Raw genomic sequence first — 25,014 nt, 5'->3', positions numbered from 1 at the left:
TCTTTGCCAAATACCTGGAGGAAGTGTTTCAACCACATGCCCAAGACAACAACTCTGATGCAGAAGATAATATTCAATTGTATTTAGAATATCCATACCAACTAGAAGCACCGTTGGAGAAATTCACAGCCAAACAAGTTTTCAACAAAATCCAAACAGATATGAATCCGAAAAAGTCCCCAGGGTTCGACTTAATCACTGCAAGAATTTTAAAAGAACTTCCCAAGAAAGGCGTGCAATATTTGACACAGATTTTTAACGCAATCTTAAGAACTGGTTGCTATCCCCTTTTGTGGAAAGTGGCACAAATCATCTTAATACCCAAACCAGGCAAGCCTGTAGAAGAAGTTAAGTCCTATAGACCTATCAGCCTACTTTTAGTGATGTCAAAGGTTTTTGAAAAACTCTTACTAGACAGATTACAGCCAATCCTCGTGGAAAAGCAGCTAATACCCAACCACCAGTTTGGATTTAGACAACAACATGCTACCACCGAGCAAATTCATCGAGTCTGCAATTCCATAAACAAAGCCTTAGAAGAGAAGCAATACTGCTCTGCAGCCTTTTTGGATGTCTCGCAGGCTTTTGATAAAGTCTGGCACACTGGCTTGCTATACAAAATGAGAAAAGTCCTTCCTCTCAACTACTTTCTAATCCTCAAGTCCTATCTCTCCGACCGCCATTTCCTTGTAAAAGTTAAAGTTCGGTGCACTAACTTATATCCAATCAACGCTGGAGTACCTCAGGGTAGTGTCCTTGGACCAGTTCTCTACCTACTCTACACAGCAGATCTTCCTACAAGCCAAAACATCATCACAGCCACATACGCAGATGACACAGCAATCATTGCAGCTCACTCAAACCCGTACATCGCCTCGCAACTGCTCCAGACAAATCTCGACAGTATAAATATCTGGTTACAAACATGGCGAATTAAAGTAAACGAAAGCAAGTCAGTACATATAACGTTCACTAATCGAAAAGATACTTGCCCAACCGTCTCATTAAATAATCAAGTACTACAACAAAAGAATGATGTAAAATACCTAGGTATGCACTTGGAACGCAGATTAACGTGGAGGAAACACATATTCACGAAAAGAAAACAGTTGGGTCTGAAACTCAATAAAATGTACTGGCTGATAGGAAAAAGGTCACAACTGAGTTTGTACAATAAAATTTTAGTATACAAGGCAGTGATTAAGCCAATATGGAGCTATGGTATCCAACTGTGAGGATCTGCGTCGAGATCCAATATCGACATCCTGGAGAGATTCCAATCGAAAACCTTGCGCATTATCACAAATGCACCGTGGTACATGCCCAATGAACACATCAATCGTGATCTCCAAATGAAGACTGTCAAAGAAGAAATTGCCAGTTACGCCCAAAAATACGACATCCGACTACAAAACCACCCCAACAGGCTAGCGAAGAACCTAATGAGACCCCAGCCAAACAGAAGGCTAAAGCGCCACACTCCAAGCGATCTACGAACAAGATTTTAAATTTTAAATTTTCAAAAATATTTTATTTATTATAGTTTTATTTATAGGGTTTTATTTATTAGTCACAAATAATTTTGTTAAGTACTAAAATTATGATTTCATTGGTTATTGTCACTGGACAGTCTCCTGCAAGTCTCTTTTAATTGTTAAACAATTTACTTATTGTAATCATTATTACAGATTGTAAATAAATGGGATGTTAAAAAAAATATATGGATGCTGAAGATACATTGGACAGCAAGAAAAACTAATGAAGAAGTGCTAAGGAGGGCCAACAAAGATAGAGAACTGCTAAAGGCTGGTAACCACCGGAAAATGTCTTTGGGACATATAGTGAGGGGAAATTGATATAAAATATTACATCTGACCCTTAAAGGCAAAATATAGGGCCGTAGAGGTGTAGGAAGAAGACAAGTTTCTTCTTTAAAAAACATTTTTGAATGGACTCAGATATCAACTGCAGTACAATATTATTCCATATTGCAGAAGGTCAAGAAGCCTGCGCAATGGTGATCACTAACGTCGGATAATTCTGATAGGCACGTGAAGAAGAAGACAAGTTGTCTTCATTTCAGAGCTTAAGTGGAAAGAGCGAAGGGCGAAAGAAATGGGCGAAGAATACAAATTGTAGTATTTAGGAGGGAAAAGTAACACTAGGAATGGAGTTGGTATAATTGCTGATAGTGAAATTAATGATAACGTAGTAAAAGTTGATAAAGAAGTATTGGGCGTTGTGGGTTTATTGTATAACATACATTGTTGTTTATTAATTCCTTTTAAGTATGCGGTATCAATATTATAAGAGCATATTTTTACTTACAACAATAAGTTTCTCCAGGGCAGCATTGATCAAGGGTCCATTTCGTATAGCAGTTTGGCTTTTCTTCTGGTATAGGGAACCAACAGTCTAAAATGGCGCAGACAAATCTTTGGCTGAAAATAAATAAAATATATATTTTATTCCTACTAGAACAAATATTGGAGATGAACTAACGCAACGGAAGCGATCCAGATTCTACGAGGCGTTAGACAAGGATGTATACTTTCACCTATATTATTTAACCTATATTCAGAGGAAATATTTAGTGAAGCCTTGGAAAATGGCGAACATGGAATACTCCTAAATAAAGAACGCCTAAACATCCACTATGCAGATGACAGCGTTATTTTTTCTGACAGTTTGAACAATTTACAGCACTAATAAACAAATTAAATGAAGTAAGTGAAAGATTTGGACTACAAGTAAATATATCAAAATCTAAATTTATGGTCATCAGCAAAAATAAAATTAGAGACGCCCAACTCCTTATCAAGAATACACCAGTGGACCGAGTAAAACAGTGCACCTATCTTGGAACAATAGTAAACGAACAATGGGATCATCCACAAGAAATAAAATGTAGAATAGAGAAGGCTAGGAGTGCATTCAATAACATGGCCAAACTCTTTAAAAGCTACAACCTTAATCTGGAGATAAAAGTAAGGCTCCTACGATGTTATGTCTTCTCAATATTATACCACGGAGTTGAATCCTGGACACTCACTGAAGCGATACCGTAACCAACGAGACCGTATTACTAAGAATGGGGAAAGAAAGAGAGGTGACGTATACCATTTAAAGGAGAAAGTTAGAATATCTCGGGCACATAATGAGAAACGGCACTAACAGATTACTGAAGTTAATACTTCAAGGCAAAGTATTCGGAAAGCGTGGAATTGGGAGAAGAAGAATATCATGATTAAAGAACCTGAGGAAATGGTTCTCCATAACAACAACTAATCTATTTAAAGCATCAGTTAATAAAATAATTATAGCCAGAATGATTGCCACTATTCGAAACGAATAGGCACCAAAAGAAGAAAGAAGATTCCTACTAGGTAAAACGACTCTTACTTTCGGTTTGAGAATGGTTTCCAAAAAACCGTAAACCATGGATAACTGATGACACTTGGAATGTGAGAAATAGAACATAGAAAAGAAAATAAAATGGATTTGGAACGAATGATAAATACAGAGCGTTATCGAAAGGAATAAAAAGGCAATGCCGCAAAGACAAAGCGAGTTATCATTCATCATCATTCTCTTTGCCTTATCCCTATGCGGGGTCGGTTTCCCTAATTGCATTTCTGTTAATCCCCTTTACCAACATGTCCTGCCTTATCGTCTCCCCCAGGTCTTCTTTGGTCTTCCTCTCCTACTCCTTCCAGGAATCTGCACTTCAGCTTTTCTTCGTATTGGGTGATTAACGTCTCGACGTTGAACATGACCAAACCCTCTTAACCTATGCTCTCTCATTTTGGCATCAATTGGTGCCACACCTAGACTTCCCCTAATATACTCATTTCTAATTTTATCCTTCTTTGTCACTCCACTCATCCATCTAAGCATTCTCATTTCCACCACATGCATTCGTTGTTCCTCTTTCTTTTTCACTGCCCAACATTCAGTTCCGTGCATCATAGCCGGTCTAATGGCTGTTTTATAGAATTTTCCCTTCAGCTTCATTGGAATTTTTCTGTCACACAACACACCACTCGCTTCTTTCCACTTCATCCATCCAGCCCTAATTCTACTGCATGCATCTCCATCTATTTCTCCATTACTCTGTAATACCGATCCTAGGTACTTAAAACTGTTGCTTTTCACAATCATTTCACCATCCAAAGATACCATTTTATTTGTAGTAACTCCATCTTTAAATGAACATTCCAAATATTCTGTTTTTGTCCTACTAAGTCTTAAACCTTTTTCCTCCAGAGCTTGTCTCCACTGTTCCACTTTTTGTTTTAAGTCTCTTTCACTATTTCCTATTAACACTACATCATCAGCATACATTAGGCACCATGGAATACTACCCTGTAGTTTCGCTGTTATCTGGTCCAAAACTAATGAGAACAAATAAGGACTAAGCACCGAGCCTTGGTGCAATTCTACTTTCACCTGAAATTTATCAGTCTCTCCTACACCTGTCCTAACACTAGTCGTTACTCCCTCATACATATCTCTCACAATCTTTACATATTCGCCAGGGACTCCTTTCTTATTGAGTGCCCACCACAGAATCTCTCGAGGAACTCTATCATATGCTTTCTCAAGATCAATGAATACCATATGAGCGTTGGTCTCTTTATTCCTGTATTTTCCATCAGTTGCCTTACAATGAAAATTGCAGCTGTTGTTGATCTGCCCTGCATAAAGCCAAATTGATTATCGGATATTTCGGTTTCTTCACGTATCCCTCTATCAATTTTTCCCATATTTTCATGGTGTGGCTAAGTAATTTTATAGCCCTGTAGTTTGTGCATTGTTGTATGTCTCCCTTGTTTTTGTAGACAGGTACTAATATACTGCTTCTCCATTCGTCTGGCATTTGTCCAACTTCCATAATTCTACTAAATATACCTGCTAGCCAACTTATTCCTGTCTTTCCCAATGCTCTCCATACCTCCCCAGGAATATCATCTGGTCCGACTGCTTTTCCTTTCTTTATCTTTTGAAGCGCTTGAGCCACTTCCTCGTTTGTTATTCTGGTAACCATTGCTGTTACTGTCTCCGTTAACTCCACAGGCTGTCTCTCAAATTCTTCATTTAATAAACTGTCAAAATACTGTCTCCATCTCTTTTTGACATCCTTTTCGTGAATTAGTATTTTATTATTTTCATCTCGGATACATCTAATCTGATTAAAATCTCTTGCTTTCTTTGCTCTCTGTTTGGCTATTTTATATATCTTTGCTTCGCCTTCCCTGGTATCAAGTTGATCGTATAGGTTTGAATACTCTGCTGGAAGCGAGTTACATATATGCCTAATAGGCAGAGAAATAAAAGAAAATTATTCCAAACAGGAATCCTGAGATTCAACAGAGAAGTTATAGCGACACATGGATATTATATTACAGGGATCTATATAAAGATGATTAACGCCAGGAATTTGTTTACAAAACCCCTGAAGCCTGAAGGAATGAAAGAAGTATACTCGAGAATCAAAGAAGATAGGCAGTCAGTAACCTTGTAGTTAAATAATCAGGAAAGTATAACAAAACAACAGGTCGAGATATGATAACAGCAGAAATGCTCAATGTCAAAGGAGAAGGCGGGATAAAATTGTTTCACTTGTTCTGTAACAAAATATGGCATTACAAACAACGGCCTTATCACTGGACGAAATCTATAATAACGGCAATACATAAAATAGGCAACTTCTATAAATACAACTATAGAAGCTTCTCCATTATCTCACATGCCAGTAAAATAATGCTACACATAATCGATGAGAGACTGACAATTTTCCTACAAAGATAAATACCAGAAGAGCAAACTGGATTTACCAAAGGTAGAGGTTACTTGAGACCACCTTCTGAATATAAGATAAATAATAGAAAAATCTAAGGAATTCCATATCCCACTATACATTTGTTTTATAGATTATCGAAAGGCGTTCGATAGTGTCAAATGACACCAAACACTTATGGCAGACACTAAAAGAAGTACCACAATACATAATTTCGCTTATAACTGAATTATACGAACACACTACTGGAATAGTTAAAGTACTTGGCACACTCTCAAACGAATTCCGTCCAGAATAAGGTGATGGACAAGGATGTATACTGTCTCTACAATGATTTAACATATTATATGGAGAGCATTTATTGAAAAGGACGCTTGAATGATGGGAAAATGCATCTCAATAAATGGCCGAAAAATAAATAACCTACCTGTTGCAGATGATACACCGAGAGAACAATTTCTTTTCTCCTAAAACACCGATTTCTTTGAGCAATATTTCTTAAAAGTTAACATATCCTATTAACTTAAACATACCGGTTCACATATAAAGAAACGAGTTTTTTAAACACACCTCAATAATTTCTTACAGATAACTTCTTCAATACTAAGAAATGCATTAATGGTTACATTTAATTTTGTTATCCTAAAGTTTTTATTTCTTAAATTGAAAACTACAAATATTTTGCAGTATAAGAAATATAGTGTTAAGTTAATCCATATTTATATTTGTGAACAAGAAATTTTCTTGTAATCAAATAAATATTTTAAACCACAAGAAATAATTCTTCAGAAATACCCTCTGTAGTAACTGTGGTTATAAAATAAAAACTTTGTCATTAATGCCGAAATGTTACTTGCAAAGAGATTTTCTTCCACAAAAGAATTGCGCAGATTAACTATTTATGATTTAGTCGTCAGTGTTTGTCAAGATGGCGTGATATGTTCATGTTAATATAGATGGATGTTGGATTTATTGGTGTACTTTAAAAATTAACGGATATTTTGAAGGTACGTACATATATAGGTATTAAATAAAAGTAAATTAAGTAATTTAAGATGTAATAATAATATTGTTGCGTATCCGAATGGTTAAAATAGAAACATAATAGTATCTTTATATGCTTTTTAGGTATAATGATAGACGACTCTGAAATAAAGGAGCTTATTATTCCAACTGGGAAATATGCCACAATTTAAAGCTGGGACAGAATGATATAATATATAGCTTCAGAACAATATTAAGAAAGGAGTTATTAACCAACTGCGGGGCCTTCCAGAAATGGTAGAACTTCATACATGTAAGTACCTTTTTAAAAATGTTTATACTTATGCATCAACCATAATAGGTTTCTTGAATGTATCGTCTTCTATAAAAAATATACAATACAACGCTATATCAAACATGGCGGGTGCAACGCTGAGGATTTTTTCTGTTAATTTATTTGAGATAAAGAAATCAGTTAGTCTAAAAGAAATATATGTTTATGGTTAAGAAATGTTATTGCCGAAAACCGTGAATTAGTTAATATGTATTAAATGACTTAGATGTAAACTAATAATACTTTTCCGTAATAAAATGTCTTAATGATTAGGTATGCTGTCTCTTTTAGATTATAAAAATTAAGAAAATTACATATTATTATGTCTGCTTCAATGTTTTACATTGGTTGTATTTTCCCTCTTGTTTTAGCTAAACAATGTTTATTGTGTGACTTAATATCATACAGATAAATAATTAATATTTCATTAACAAAAAGAAAAAAAAATAAACAAAGATGTATAGGTTAAATAATGCCATGTTTGAACTAAATATGATTGATTATTATTAGTATTAATAGTTCTTATGTGGGGCCGTGTATTTGTTGTTTTTGTATTTCCTAAATTTGTCAAAATAAATATCTATATATTTATAAAAAATTTTTATTACAGTAAGTTTACTCTTTCTACATAATGATTTTGTTTTAGTGAATTGCTGATATACAAAGTGCTATTAACAAAAGAAGGAAAATTTGAGGAGGTTGGATTTGCCTCTCCATCCCTTTATTGTTGTGTAGAAGTCAGTGGTTTAAGAGTGGAGAAAATATTTGTATGTAATAATAACGTTTTATATCTTGTTTTATTAATAAATAATGATTTTACCTTAACACAATGATTTATTTCGCCGTATGTAATATCACTTTATTTTCAAGAAATATTAACTTAACTCTAAATATACGTTTATCTCTGCGAAATATATTTCTTAACATTAAATAAATTAATTATTAATAATAAAATAATAATATTCCTTATTAAGAAATATTATTGCTCAGAAAGAATAGTTTTCTAATGTGTAGAAAATATATTTTTATGACTAATAAAATTAATTAACATCAAGTGTAATTTCTTTCTGATAAATGGATTTGAAGTTTGCCAGAAAGTGATAGTTCAATCATGTTTAAGATATATTTCTTTGGCTGTAGTAGAATTTATTTGAAATATTTTAGAAAATTATATCTTACATACAAAGATATATTTCTTAGGCAATATGCCAAGTCGATCTTTCTTAAATATTAATAAAGTTTCTTTATGTCAAGAATTTTTTTCTCTCGGTGTACAACCCATTTTGCAAACAGTCAAGAATAGTTAGCTGATCTAACACGACTGGTAGGTCAAAAACGAAAGTCAAATATTTGGTCTGCAGTTAAACATATCAAACACAAATATCATGGTAGTGGATAAACTACATAACAATCATCCACACATAACCACGATTGACCGGTTTGAGGTTGTGAGCTCAATCTTTCTAGAATCATTGATCACAAACACACACAAAGAGAGAGAGAGAGAGAGAGAGAGAGAGAGAGAGAGAGAGAGAGAGAGAGAGAGAGAGAGAGAGAGAGAGAGAGCGACAGAGAAATAGGGGCTTAACCAAATAAAATTGACGATAAAGATTCGATAAAAAACAAATAACAAATAACAAAATCAGTTCAAAACAAATATGTGTAGAATTCTGGACTAGGATCTTAGGGCTATGTCATATAGTCCAGAGAAATAAGATTTTTCTCGTGACACATCCCCCTCCAGGCCAAAACCAAATTTTTTGAGTAGTATGGACATCTATATTAATAACCTATATGTTTCTTGCAGCCGATTTTGATGATATACATAGTTATAAACAAATGAAGATCAAAAACGGTAAATTTTCGCTTTTTTTAAAAAATAAAAAAATCAATTATGAGATTTTATAAATGTTCATAACTTATGTAAAAATTAAGTTAGAACCTTTTTATTACAGGGAATGCAGAGACTTCTTATGCTTAAATTATATCTTATGCTTAAATTATATCTTAAATTTCAAAGCAATTGGTCAAATAGTTTAAAAGTTATTTAATTTGTTTATCCCATCATTTTTTTTACATTATAAGTCAGAAAATTATGAGGTTCCAGTAATACTTCGGACAGTTTATGAAAGAAGAACATTTATACTATTAGCTTAATTAAAAAAATGACAAAAAGTAATTCTAAACAGTGTAAAATTATTTTGCAAAAACATGTCGATTTATTGCTTACTTATAAACAATTAGAATAACTTTTTAACCGTTACCCGTAGAAAAATTATTTTTTCACATTTAGAAACACTGAATTTTTATACATATTTAGAATGAAAAACAATTGTCCTAGGACAATTAGGGACGAAGTTAGCCCACCCCTTTTTTTTAATTCACATGTTCTTGCAAAATAATTTTGCAATATTTAGAATTATTTTTTGTCATTTTTTTTTAATTAAATTAATAGTGTAAATCTTCTTCTTTCATAAACTATCCAAAGTACTACTGTAACTTCATCATTTTCTGACTTATATTGTTGCAAAAAAAATAATTCGGGATAAACAAATTAAATAACTTTTAAACTATTTGGCCAATTGCTTTACAATTTAGGGTATGATTTAAGCACCAGAAGTCTCAGAATTTCGTTTAATAAGAAGGTTCTAAGTTATTTTTTACATAAGCTATAAATATTTATAAAAACTCAAAATTTATGATTTATTTTGTAATTTTCTAAGCAACAAATAAGGATAGAAATATTCAGCGAACGCCATATTGAAGTTTTTTATAGGATTTATGACTTTCTTTCTCTCAAATTTGTTTAAAATGTTTAACTTTTTGGTAATAGACGAAAAAAGCGAAAATTTACCGTTTTCTTATCTTCATTTGTTTATAACTATGTATATCATCAAAATCGGCTACAGGAAACATATAGGTTATTATTATAAATGTCCATACTACTCAAAAAATTTGGTTTCGGCCTGGAGGGAGTTGTGTCACCAACATGATATTTTTTTTCCTTATTTCTCTGAACTAATATATAATTCTTTGATTTTACATTTTTCATTTCAGAATTTTTTTGAAGATAATTTTTAAATTGGAAACCCAAAAGTCATAAAAAAATAAGAAAATGAGATTATCGTTCCAATTAATTGTGGATCTCATCTATAAAATAACTTCCCATTATAATCTCCACACATTTCTTTTTTTTTTTCTTTAACTTTAACGAATGAAGATATGTATATAAAGCTTTATAAAAAATCCAACTACTTACTCTTCACCACAGAAACATCCAACATAACATGTACTCAAAGTATCATTGTCATTGAGTGCCTCTCCAATAGGAATATATTTTCCTCTAAATAGACAACTCCCATTTTTGGGCGCTAAATTACACTCGTATCTTACGGGGCACTTTTGGCATTTTGAATAGATTGGTTTACATCCCAAGTCTAGGTATAGATTTGTTTGTATCTGACTCTGATCACAGGCAGGATGATTATCTGTAAATGTCAATAGTAAATTGGAAAGTTACATTTAGGGTTGCATGTTTTAGTTTAGAGGATGCAATTTTATTTATTTTTTATTTATAGGGGGGTTAGTATAAGCTTATTTTCGGGTTTGTGGGGTCGCCACCCTTGTCCCACGGCCGCCATCTTGGAAAAATTTGTGCAAAGTTTTCGCGCTGTATCTCGTAAACTAGCAATCGTATAGAACATTTTATAAATATATTATTTGTAGTAAGTTAAATTATCGACAATTTTATTTCTATTACTTTTTATCATAAAATGAAAAATAAAAAAGTTTTGCTATAATATTGCTCCAAAGTAATTTTCCGTTATTTTTGTTTTTTGTTTCCTCTATATAGAGGAAAACTACAAAAATAAACAAATTAGGAACCTGTATCTGTATGGCATAAAAAATTAGAAACGAGAACACCAGCAGAAAACTGTACACTATAAAGAAAATAATGGAGAAAAGATTATGGGAGAACCGGAGATATTAGAATGCTGGAAGCAGTACTTTGATGAGTAAAGGTCGGATTATAGGCAAAATGCCTTTTTGCCTATTTTGCCTATTATAATTGTTTTTTGCACTTTTTGTCTTTTTTCGTAAATTCCGCCTATTTGTGCCTTTTTTAAAATTTCATGGTACTACCCATGATATTATTCTATTACTAAACCGTTCTATAATAAAATTTTGGGTCAATAATAAAATATCAATGGTTTGTTTATATGTATAACAGATTTCTAGGAAAATGTACCTGATCGAGACTTGAGGGTTAACTATTTGGAAATCCCTAAGCTTTATTAGTTTATTATCAGTTGTACAGTTGGTTACTGTATCAGAGTTTAGTCACAAATTGCTATATCCTAGTTTACTTTTGTTGCGTATACCAAAAAGCAAAGAACACGTTTTAAAACGTTTTAGACATTTGTGTGAAAAGATGACATCTAAATTAAGGCTATGGATCGCACCTTATTCGGAACTTTCTCTAGAAGGAGATGGAGCATTTTGTAAACCATGCGGCAAATCGGTAAGTTTTATTTTTTCTCCTTTTTTCTCGTCCCACAACATAACTAAATTCTAAAGCGGTTTTAGAATTCTAATTATTTTTTTTTTAAATTCTCAGATTTCAAGTAGAAAAAATTACTTTATTGACCAGCATTGTGGAACCCCACTTCATAAACGTAATTTGGAAAAATTAAGTTCCTCTAAGTTAGCCCAAATATCTCTGCGGGATAGTTTAAGCAGTTCAAAAAAAAAGGAGGAAGACGCATTTAAATTTGATTTATGCCAGATGATGATTGCATCCAACATTCCTCTATATAAAGTTAATAACCCTAGTTTTAAATGCTTTTTCGAAAAATATCTTAATAAATCCTTACCGGACGAGAGTACATTGAGAAAACATACTGTGGAAAAATGTTATGTGGAATGTATTTCAAAAATTAAGCGGGAGTTAGAGGGCAATTTTTTGTATATTATCGTGGATGAAACGACAGACGTATGCGGCAGGTATATAGCTAATTTAATGATTGGAATTTTGAACGAAAACTTTGCGAGAAAACCTTATTTAGTTGCCGTTAAAGAATTGAAAAAAACAAACAATTTAACAATAAGTCGATTTATACAAGATAGTTTAACAAACCTCTTTTTACTCAACCCTATACCAGTGAATAAAATAGTTTTAATGCTTTCAGATGCTGCGGCATATATGTTAAAAGCTGCTGTTAATTTAAAGATTTTTTATCCTAATTTAATTCATTGCACTTGTGTAGCCCACGGGGTAAATATAATTGCTGAAGAAATAAGAAATCTGTTTCCGTTGGTAAATAATTTTATAAATTTTATGAAAACAGTTTTTGTAAAGGCTCCGTTGAGGGTGCAAATATATAAAGAAAGACTTCCCGGTGTCCCTTTGTCACCTAAACCAGTAATTAAAAAGTGGGGAACCTGGCTCGAAGCAGTTTTTTTTACTTTGAACAGTGCAATGAAATAGAATTAGTTATGTCAGAATTTGATGATATTTCCGAAGCCATTCGAGAAGCAAAAAAAAATATTAAAAAATCCCAAATTGAAACAGGAACTCGCTTATATCAATGACAATTATAAATTAATAGTTACCACAATTACCTTATTAGAAAAACAAGAGATAAATTTATGTGAGTCAGTAAAATTAATAGATAATTTAAAGACGAAAATTAAATCGGCACCTGGAAGTAACGGTCAATTAATTAAAAAAAAATGAAATATGTTTTCGACAAGAATGAAGGTTTTTCGTTTTTATCTAATGTTGCTAAGGTTTTGAATGGGCATTTTCCGAGGAATTACAAATTATGCCAGATTTATTATCCGCTCTGAAATATGCTCCAATTACATCTGTCGATGTCGAACGTTCGTTTTCAATGTACAAATTAATTTTAAGTGATCGAAGACATAGTTTTAAGACCGAAAATATTAAAAAACATTTAGTTGTTTCTATTAATGATAAAATTTTAAGTGGTTATAAATAATAAGTTATATTCCTTTATTGCCTATATTTTGCCTAAATTTTAATATTCCTGCCTTTTTTAATAAAAATCTTTGCCTATATAGGCGCCTTTTTCTTCAATTTTTGTTGCCTATAAATCCGAGCTTTATTGATGAGCTTCTTAATGGAGCTGAACAGACAGATGATAATAACGAGGAAGCAATGGATCTAGCAAATAAAATACAAATCAAACAGAGCGAAGAACAACCTCCGACTATAAGTTAAATTCAAAATATTACCGAGACTTTCAAAATGAACAAAAGCCCAGCCAGGAAGCGACGACTACATAACAAATGAAATGATTAAATTTGGAGGACATAAGTAAACAGATAAAATCTAGAAACTAATTAAAGCATAGCGCTGCTCAACATAGTGTATAAAATATTGGCTATGTACAAATAATACATTTACAGCGATGATCGATAACAGCTTGGAAGAATATCAGTAAGGGTTCAGAATAGGAAGAAGTACTGTAGATCAGGTCTTCATACTACGAGAAACACAGACTGAAAGTTACGAATACAATAAAGATGCGATGGTTCTTTTCATTGCTTTTAAACAGGCTTCCGATCGAGTCAAAAGAAGAGAACTATTCATAGCATTGCACGATAAGGATTTTTGTCCAAAACATATTAAAATGATACAATTAACTCTCCAAAGAACAGTGAATAAAGTCAAGATAAAAACAATAGTATAACAGAAAGCTTTGAGGTCAAAGAAGGAGCATGGCATGGTGATCGATTATCATCTATAATGTTTGGCATAATATTAAAGAAGGTTATACAGGAAGCAAACATTAACAGAACAGGTCTGATCTACCACAAAAAACATCAGTGCTTAGCATTTGCAGACGATTTGGTAATTTTGGCTAGAAGCAAAATATAACTTATGGAAATAGTCATGAAACTCGAAGAGAGGGCAGCAACCAAAGGAGTATAATAAATGACGCAAAAACGAAGTATATGGAATAAGCAAATAAGCAATTCTTTTGGGAGCAATACATAACAATGAAAACAGCAAAGGGAACACAACATAAACTCTAAGAAGTTAAAAGATTTGAGTACTTATGAACTGTCTTCACAAGGGAACCTAACTGCGAAGAAGAAATACAGAATTATGTCGGGCAACCGCGCTATATTAGTCCATTAAAATGTTACATTTTTTAGGCCGTACCTTGCATTTCTTAGAGGAGTCAATTTTATTTCTTTAATGTGTACGGGGGATCAGTAGAAGCTTAAGTTCAAGTTTTTGGGGTCGCCATCCTTGTCAACCGGTCGCCATCTTGGAAATGGGGTGCAAAGGGGTTTCGCTCTATATCTCGTAAACTACCAACTTTACGGAAAATCTAGTTAAACATAAAATGTAGCAAATTAAATTTTCCACAATTTTGTTTTTATTACTTTTTATCGTCAAGTGACCAACAAAAAAGATATAACCAAAAATATGTAAATTTTTTTTTAACAAGTTTCCTTTTGGATGTTATAACTTTTTTTCAGTTCATTTTAAAATAAAATAACATTATAGCAATTTTGTAGAGGGTTTTTCAGCGAACAATTTGAACTATAAAGTTGTTTAATTCTATTTATTTATATAGGTTTTACAGCGCTCCAAACTTGACCAGATTCTCGAATGCTCATAGGGATACAATAAAAACAAAAGTTAGGCTTACTTCTCTATCTATATATATTTTTTATTCATACAATTTATTATGATTTTAACATTCCTATGCTATTATTAATCTGTTTTTGACCTTTCTTCTCACTATAAAACTTATAACTCTATAAAGCATATATAGAAAAGGCCCAAGAAGTTGTTTGAGGACAAATTCGCCGCTTCAGAAGAAGAATGACGCAACCGCAAAATGCAAAATTCTTAAGCAGAGCAAAAAACGATTTTTGATATTAAAATCATAAAGTATGATAAAAATTAGCCATTCACCACACCGTGGTCAGGATCTCGAGATATAAGCGTTTTTTGGGGTGTGCCGCTTGTATATGAAGTAACATAACTTTTTTCCTATTATATATTTTGACTTAAAATTTTCCAAAAAACTTCTTCATTAACTATATTTTACTGTTATGTTGGTTAAAATTATAAACTAAAAAGTTTGTCACTTAACTTTTTTAAGTAAACATGAAACTAACGAAATATGATGACAAAATGTTAATAAATTAACAGCTCCTTTTTTAATGTGTATAAACATTTTGGACAACTTGCATTGTTATCTACATACTTCAAAATTGACAAAGTAAAATTTTTAAAAGGAAATATTTACAGCGACCAAAGATACAGCGAGGTAAATTTGAAAAATCATCAAAATTGATTTTTGGCATTTTTGTATAAAATTTATTTTTTTAACATGTTCCACCAACTCTAGATAAAAATAAACTTCATATTCGGATTCAGCGACCTCGAAAACATAAAAATAGACCAAAATTGATCATTCACCTTAAATTTGATTTTCGTGATTGGCATAACGGTTAATGCCGCTCGTCTAATAATATAGATAGAAAAGCATTATTTTTCTACGAGAATTCGAGAATCTGGTCAAGTTTGGAGCGCTGTAAAACCTAGATAATAAATAAAATTAAACAATTTTATAGTAAAAATTGTTTATTGAAAAATCCTCTACAAAATCGCTATGATGTTATTTTATTGTGAAATGAACGTAAAAAAAGTTATAACCTCCAAAAGGAAATTTCTTACAAAATTTTCTCTTATTTTTGTTTATAACTTTTTTGTTGGTCACTTTACGATAAAAAGTAATAGATATAAAATTGTAGAAAATTTAATTTGCTTTATTTTATGTGAAATTAAATTTTCTGTAGGATAGCTAGTTTACGAGATACAGTGCGACAGCCCTTTGCACCTCTTTTTCCAAGATGGCGGCCGGGGGACAAGGGCCTCAACCCCAAAAACTTGAACTTAAGCTTCTACTGAACCCCCCTACACATTAAAAAAATTAAATTGACTCCTCTAAGAAATGCACACTAAATGTAACATTTCAATGGACTATATATGCTCTCAATGGATCGTTAATCGTTAAGAAGCAAAACTATATCTCGAAGAGCAAAACTATAGGCACCTACAAGACCGTAATAAGGTCGATAATGACGTATGCGTCTGAAACATGGGTCACAACCAAAAACACCAAAACTATTAGTTTGGGAGCGGAAAATACTGCACAAAATGTTTGGTGGGAAAAACTTAAATAGACAATGGACAAGAAGTACAAATAACGCGCTAACTGAGCTGTATCAAGAACCTAATATATTAACCGTAATTAAGGCGCAAAGACTTGGATGGTTGGGCCATGCACAGAGAATGATTCTATGTAGAATTCCCAGAATGGTACTATCTAGTGTATTGGCAGGTAAAAGACAAAGAAGAAGACCGAGGTCTTTGAGATAGAGCAACGGTTTTAAAGAAGATATGAGGAGACAACGTAACGAACTGGGAAATAAAAGCAACTGACAAAAGCGAGTGGAAAAGAATAGTACATCAATCCATGGGCCTACTAGGCTCGTAGTGCTTACATGTTATTATTACCTTGAGAGAAAAGGCAGTTTTTGTTTTTTTTTATTTAGAGTTGGACCACTATCTCCAGATAGCTATTTCTGCCATTTAGGCGTTATCAATGGAGCTAAGTAGTCACAACTCTGAATCAAACAATAACAGGCTACCTTCTTCATCATTCATCATCGTCTAGCCATTCACGTCCACATCTGAACATAAGCCTCTTCAAGTCTTCCTTTCCATTGTTTTTGTTGTATGCTACAACAGCCAATTTTTCCCGGCAGTTCGTTTCAGATCATCTGTCAATCTCATAGGAGGTCTGCCTCTGGGTCTTTTGTGTTGGTATGGTCTCCAGGTTAGAATTGTTCTGTGCCATTTGTTTAGATCGCTCCTAGCTACATGTCCAGCGTATTCCCATTTCAATTTTAATGATTTTTGTACCACATCGGTGACTTTGGTTTTCTGTCTTATCCATGTGTTTGTTTTCCTGTCCTTAAGTGATATGCCAAGCATTGCCCTTTCCATCGCGTGTTGAGTGACTCTGAGTATGTTCATATTCTTTTTTGTGATTGTCCATGTTTGTGCCCTATATGTTAATATCGGGAATAATGCATGCATCAAAAACTTTAGATCTAAGATGTAGTTGAATTTACTGATTTCTGAGTATATAGTTCAGTTTGCCGAATGCTGCCCATGCTAACTTTCTTCTTGTTTTTATTTCTTCCGTTGGAATTTCCCTATTTAGTATTATTTTTTGTTCCAAGTATATATATTCTTCAACTTTTTCTATATAACTTTGTCGTTTATTATTGTCACGGTTTCTTCGGAGTGCATGACTTTTGTTTTGTTTAAATTCATTTTCAGTCCTATTTTAGAAAATTCTGTGTGTAGTTCTGAAAGCATGGTTTGCAGTTCTTGTAGGTCAGTAGCTATCAGGATAATGCTATCCGCAAATCGTAGATTACTGAGGTAGCGGCCATTGATGTTTATTCCCTTATATTTCCAATTTAGATTTTTAAACACGTCCTCCAAAAATAAGGTGAACAGTTTGGGTGATAGAGTGTCTCCCTGTTTGACTCCCCTGTTTAATGGTACAGGGTTCGTGTATTCATTTTCATTTAGGTGGTATGTAGCTGTAGCTTGGTTCATAGTTTCTTTTATTAAGTTAATAATCTGCTGTCTATTCTATAATTTTGCATTGCGTTTATTACGGCCGTGTGTTCTATAGTGTCGAAAGCTTTTTCGTAGTCTACAAATGCTATAAAAACTGGAAACTTGTATTTGTTACATTTTTCTATTAGTATTTTTGTGGTTAACAGGTGATCGGAAGTTGAATAGCCTTTTCTAAAACCTGCCTGTTCATATGGTTGGTATTCATATAATTTCCTTGTTAGTCGGGTAGTTATGACTGGTGAGTATTTTAAAAAGGTGTGCCAGTAGACTGATGGGCCTGTAGTTTTCCAACTTTCGATTATCACCTTTCTTGTGTAATAAGATTACTTTAGAGATGTTCCAGCTCTTAGGGACTTTGTCCTGGTGTAAACAACTGTCTATAAGCTTAGTTACAATTGCAATGAGTTCCTTACCTCCTTCTAATATCATATCTGTGGTAATCCTATCTTCTGCAGCTTTATTTCTCTTCATGTTTTCCAATGCTGTAGTTGCCTCTGAAATTGTTACTTTTGGCATTATTTCCGATCCAACATTTTTTATTAATTTCTGTGCTGGTGTCATTTCATCGTCTTGTTGATACGTTCTGCAGAGTTCCGTGTAAAATTCTTCTATTCGTTTCAGTATGTTTTCTCTAGTTGTGATTTCATTTTCGTCTTTTCCCATTAATGATATTATGTAACGTCGTCCTAGTGTCGGTCTGAGGCATTTCATACTCTTATTTTTTTCAATGGTTGTTATTAATTTTTTTCTTCTTTTTTTTTTGTTTTCTGATTCCTTTTCTAATCTGCCTAGTAAGTTCTCTATATTCTTCGGTTCCCTTTTTGTTAGATTTATTTAAGATCTTCCCTTTTAAAAAAAAGGAAGATCTTAAAGGCTGTCTTATTTAAGGGAAATTACCGTGAATGCAATAATTCTACCTTTGAAACGCAAATCAGCGACATCTCTAGTAAAACGAGAAAGACGAAAAATCTCAGATACAAAGTTTACTACAATTATACAAGAGAGAGGTCGCTGATTTGCATCTCAAAGGTGGAATTATTGGATTCGCGGTAATTTCCCTTAAACAAGGCAGCCTGTTAGTGTTTGATTCAGAGTTGTGACTACGTAACTCCATTGGTAAAGCCTGAGAGGCAGAAATAGCTATCTGGAGATGGTGGTCTAACTCTGAATCAAATATAAACAAAAACTGCCTTTTTTCTTTTTCATCTCTACTCAGATTTTTGAGTACTTGAAACTGTATTTTGGTTCTTTTCCTAGACGAAAAGAAAGTAGATGTGACCGTGTCCTTTCTGCTCTCGTCTATATCCGTTGTCTCCGTGCTTATAAAGCCAGAGATACGGGATGCAACCAGAAAGCAGTTTCTTAACGAAAAGTCTTAGATTTAAAATATTGCTTATTATTTTTATTTCAGTTATTTTATTTTTTTTATAGTGAACTTTTGTATCTGAGACTTTTCGTCTTCCTCGTTTTAAGAGAGATGTCGCTGATTTGCGTCTCAAATGTGGAATTATTGCATTCGCGGTAATTTCCCTTTAGTCCAGGGTAATAAGGTTTTTTCCATGACACTTGAACAGCCAGGGTACTGAAGCGTTTTTTTCGATAGGTAATACCTATAAGAGCAAATTGTAACTACTTCCTGCGTAGGATATGGCGGCCATTTTTATTTATAAACAATTAGGTGTCAAAAAATGGCATTTTTCACTTTTTTTCAAATCAATGGAAAGCAGGGAAACTTATGGTTTTTTTTTAGTATAAATATCTTCGAGATTATGGGAAAAGCTTTAAAATGACGTATTACAAAGTTTGATATGCTCCTTTATTATTAACATAATTGCGAAAAAGTTCGGAATTGCAAAAACAATTATTTTCGCAATAACTGTTGTAAAAATTAGTGTACAGCTTTGAAATTTTTGTCAAATAAGGGTTCTTTGAAGCTTAATATGTGATACAAATTTCAAAGCGATTCATTCAATTGTTTAAATTTTATTCAAATTGTTTATCCCAGAGAGCATTTTTTTTGCAATAACATAAGTCAGAAGAAAATGACGTTAGAACCATTCCACAGGTGTCAAATGAAAGAACATGAGCTATATTTTCAACTTGGTTCAAAAAAAGTGAATAAAAATGCATTTATTAGTAATAAATAAAAAAGTATCGTAAATATTTCCTTATAAACTTTTTATTTTGTTATATAAGAAATTATACATATTTATTACAAATTTTTATCAATTATGATATAGATAACATTACTTGGTAGTTGTGCACATAAAACAGAGTAAAAAAGTTAATTTTTTTGGAAAAAGTTATTTAAAAAATTTATAAAGAAAAATTGACGATACTTTTGCATAATTATTTATTACTAATAAATGCATTTTTTATTCACTTTTTTAAACCATGTTGAAAATGTAGCTCATGCTATTTCATTTGACACCTGTGGATTGGTTCTAAGGTCATTTTTTTCTGACTTATGTTATTGCAAAAAAATGCTCTCTGGGATAAAAGATTTGAATAAAATTTAAACAATTGAATGAATCGCTTTGAAATGTTTATCACATATTAAACACCAAAGAACCCTCCTTTGACAAAAATTTCAAAGCTGTACACTACTTTTTACAACAGTTATTTTCCGCAATTATATTAACAATAAATGAGTTTATCAAACTTTGTAATACGTAATTTTAAAGCTTTTTCCATAATCTCGAAGATATTTGTACTAAAAAAATCATAAGTTTCACTGTTTTCTGTTGATTTGAAAAAAAAAGGGGAAATGTCGTTTTTTTGACAGTTAATTGTTTATAAATAAAAATAGCCGCCAGATTATACGCAGGAAATAAGTAGTTATAATTTGTTCCTATAGGTATCACCTGTCGAGAAAACGCTTCAGTACCCTGGCTGCTGAAGTGTCACGAACAGGGTATATTTTTGTCTTATTACCCTGGCCTACTTAAATAAGGCAGCCTGTTATTGTTTGATTCAGAGTTGTGACTACATAGCTCCATTGATAACGCCTGAGAGGCAGAAATAGCTATCTGGAGATGGTGGTTTAACTCTGAATCAAATAAAAACAAAAACTGCCTTTTTTCTTTCATCTTTACTCAGATTTTTGAGTACTTGAAACTGTCTTTCGGTCCTCTTCCTAGACGAAAAGAAAGTAGATACGTGACCGTGTCCTTTCTGCTTTCTTCTATATTCGTCGTCTCCGTGCTTATATAGCCGGAGATACGGGATGCAACCAGAAAGCAGTTTCTTAACGAAAAGTCTTAGATTTAAAATATTGTTTATTATTTTTATTTCAGTTATTTTAATTGTAGTTAACTTTGAATCTTAGACTTTTCGTCTTCCTCGTTTCATTATTTACTTGTTTATTTTCAATTTTACGATCAAATGGAATAGGAATAAAGATGAAGGCAATTTAATTTTCTACAAATAATAGTGTATAAAATTTTGTATGAAGGTGCTAGTATATGATATAGAGCGCAAAAACCCTTTGCACCCCTTATTCCAAGATGATGGTGGAGAAAATGTTGGCGGCCTCACAAACTTAAGCTTATACTAACCCCTTATACATAAAAAAAAATAAAATTGCGTCCTTTGAAAAACGCACGCTAAGCCCTAAAACCCGTAACATTTCGATAGACTAAAAATTGTTAAGTACCTAAACTATCGATTACTTTTCACTTTATTGATAAAATATAACGATATTCACTTACTGACATCTCCATAACTGACTACAACGAACAAAAAGTATATGAACCACGTCACTAAAGTCATTGTGCGTTAAATTCCCCTGGGTTACTTACGGTGTTTTCCTTTATTCCAAATATTTATACTTTTTATAATGGATATTTTATGATAAAAACATCGTTAAGTATCAACAACAAATACGTGCAATATTTAGGTTCATAAATATTAATTATACCTTAATATGGGTATAGGTAACAAATATTCCCCTTCGCCTATCTAAATGACTTTTTAAATATAAAAATATGTGATACAGTTGGATAATGAAGCTGCTTTTTAGTTATTTTTAACAATAAATTATAAATAAATAATTTAATATTGTAGTTCCTGGAAAATAATAAGTAGGTTTTGATGTTCAACACAAGTGCAGTATTGCAAAAATTTCCTGTTAAACGAGGAGTTAAACTATAAAAAAAATTTAGTTTAGTTTTTTTTTTTTAGTTATCATCATTATCATCAATGGCACCACAATCCAGATTGGGACTTAGCCTGTTCAATTAATCATCTCCATTCATTCCTACTTATAGATTTCGTTCCTCAGTTTCTAGTTTTGAGTTCTTTTAAATTTTATGTCTTTGTCTTCTTTTTCTTCAAATTTCATGACCGTTATAGAGCGGCAGTTCTAAATAATAATGTCGATTTTCATTTTCTGTATCATTATCTTAGATTTTTCAGCTCTGATGTTCTTCTTCCACCGGAATCATATTTATATTTCTTCTTCTTCTTTTGGCATCATAACTCTGGATGGGTATTGGCCTGTTTAGCTATGTCCTTTCATTCAGAACTCTCTTGTGCCATTCTCTTCAATTGTCTTAAGGCGCATTTAAATCAAAGCGAACACGAACGAACGAACGAATTCGTTCGATAACTTTATTGTATTTGTACAGCGAATCGAGCACGACCGAACGAATGCGTTCGCATTCGCACATGTTCCAACCGATGTCGGTAAGTTAGCGAATCATCAAAGGAAATCGTTGTTCAATGTGGACAGTGGATAGACGGTAGCGAACGAATTCGTTTAGAAGTACTGATTTAATTTATTTACAAACATTAGTTAGAGAGGGTTGTTTATTGTGTAGTCGTGAAAACATAATTTTGCAATATGGAATGGACGAATGAAAAGATACTTCAATTAATTGAGTTATATACAAATGAAGAATGCCTATGAAACCCGAAATCGAAGCTATATAAAATAATAAACAGAAAAACGGATGCTTGTTTTAACATTTCTATAGGAATGGGTTGTGATGTCTCTGAACTAAAAAATGAATTAGCTTGTGGCATCATTTAGACGAGAAAGACAAAAAGAGGATTCGAAGTAGTTTGCTTTTAAAAGCCCAATGTTTTTATTGGATACATTTCAACCCAGAAAGAGTAATGGGGTAAGCAAATTTATTTTGATACACCAATTTTACAATTTATTATTTGAACATAATATAGTCATAATACCAAGGGCAAGCAACTTTTTCGAGGAAGAATTTTAAGAAAGCTGGTTCTTTAATATATTATTCACTATGCTTCTTCAAACAGCATATTATAATACCTGCTACCTGGCTGCTGATACAGTTTGTGTTCATTAGTTCGAAGCAAATTACAGGTACCTACCTAAATATATTGAATTCAAAATTATTTTAATAAGGTAATTTTTTTTGTCATTACTTTTGTCATTATTAGAAATATGAGTACAATTATTTTGTCAGTAATTTATATGGTAAAAAGTGTTACGTTTGACCTGTGCTCTTGTGCAGAATGGAAGCGTGGATGTTAAAGGCCAGTTCCATTAACAAATTTGAAGTATTTGAAATGTGGTGCGTACGTCGAATGCTTCGAATAACATGGACGGACAGAGTCAGAAATGATTAAGTACTAAGAAGAGCGGGTTTCCAGGATAGGGAACTTTTTAGTTATGTTGAAAGTAAGAAGACTGCATACTTGGGGCACATATTACGAGGGAAACGATACACTTTTCAGCAACTGATACTCGACGGAAAGATAGAGGGAAGAGGGGTCTGGGAAAAAGACGTCATGGCTGCATAATCCGCACCGCCAGTGGACAAGAATCCACGGCTACGAAATGCTTTGCAATGCTGCTAAAAACAGTAATATTTTATAAACAAGACAATGTACGGTGGACGCCTATGCAGAAATGCACGGCATCTTAACCCTTTCACCCCCAGCTACTAATTTTTTTGAGGTCAATAATCCCAGCGATTTTAAGTTTGGACAAACGGCATAAGTTTCCATGCTTATATACCAACGGCCGTACGTTGTACGTCATAGGAACGAACCTACACTGAAAAATGTATTAACGTGTACAAAAAAAAGATATTTTCTATTAAAATGCATGATACCGTTGAGTGAAAAGTATAAAGAGACACAACCAAATGTACTAATTTGTGCCAAACTTTTCTCACGGATAGATGGCACCTGTACAGGATTCTCCAGGATTTCCCACACTTTTTACTTATTTGGATTAGAGATTCAGTGGCGTATTGTTTTATAATAGTATGATACAATTGATTCAAAAGATGGCATAACCCAGACATCCAAAGTGAAAGTTATCCTCCAACACCAAATTGTTCTATATGGTCCATATAATTTTCAGGAAAAAGTCACACCATTTTGAGCGTCGGGTTTGGAGGGGGGGGGGGGGGAGAAATCGGTAAATTCGTAGTTTTTTACGTTTTTCGTCAATATTTCTATAACTATGCGGTTTATCATGAACAACCTTCTATACAAAAATGTTCCACGTTAAATTTGAAATAAAAAAGGCTCTATGCATAATCCTTCTAAAATGAAAAGTTCCAAAGTTACGGAGGTAGTATGGTATAATTATTGGTCCAAAAAGAGGCCAAACCCAGACATCCAAAGTAAAATTTTTCCTCCAACACCAAATTGTTCTATATGGTCCACATATTGTTTAGTAAAAAGTTACACCATTTTGAGCGTCCGGTTTAGGGGGGGGAAGATGGGGGAGAAGTCGGTAAATAGTAGTTTTTTACGTTTTCGTCAATATTTCTAAAACTACGCTTTAGCGTAAACAATGTTCTATACAAAAATGTTCAACATAAATTTTAAAACAAAAAACAGCCTATGCATAATTGTTATAAAATCAACGGTTCCAGAGTTACGGAGGGTAAAAAGTGGAGGTTTTCGATACTTTTTATATTTTTTTGCAAAATAGCAAATTTTATTTACAAAACAAAATCGTGTTAAAGAAAATTCCTTTCATTAGTAATAATATTATAAATTGCCCAAAAAATATAAAAAGTATCGAAAACTTCCACTTTTCACCCTCCGTAACTCTGGAAACCCTGATTTTATAAAAATTTTCATAAATTAACATAAACTTTCCTCCGGATTATTAATTTAATCCTCAAGAAACTGTGTACCTGCAAAATATACATTCTTATCTGGAACTATAAATTCAGTGTTTACCTGTTGGAA

At 32.8% G+C, this 25,014-nt stretch overlaps 1 protein-coding gene across 1 annotated transcript in view; it reads right to left on the bottom strand.

Annotated features, from left to right (window-relative positions):
- The window catches only part of LOC114327413 (kielin/chordin-like protein), a 35,039-nt gene extending 13,403 nt beyond the window's left edge, over positions 1–21,636 (bottom strand). Inside the window, exons 1-3 of the mRNA XM_028276023.1 lie at positions 21,537–21,636; positions 10,378–10,606; positions 2,329–2,441 (exon numbers count right to left, since the gene is read on the bottom strand). Of these exons, the coding sequence (XP_028131824.1) occupies positions 2,329–2,441; positions 10,378–10,606; positions 21,537–21,597 (403 nt within the window). The 5' untranslated portion in view covers positions 21,598–21,636. The remainder of the gene's footprint in view (positions 1–2,328; positions 2,442–10,377; positions 10,607–21,536) is intronic.
- Between the last annotated feature and the right edge of the window lie 3,378 nt (positions 21,637–25,014).

Source organism: Diabrotica virgifera, chromosome 2, assembly GCF_917563875.1.
Source record: "Diabrotica virgifera virgifera chromosome 2, PGI_DIABVI_V3a".
Taxonomy (NCBI): Eukaryota; Metazoa; Arthropoda; class Insecta; order Coleoptera; family Chrysomelidae; genus Diabrotica; species Diabrotica virgifera.
This window is presented reverse-complemented; position numbering and strand designations above follow the sequence as displayed.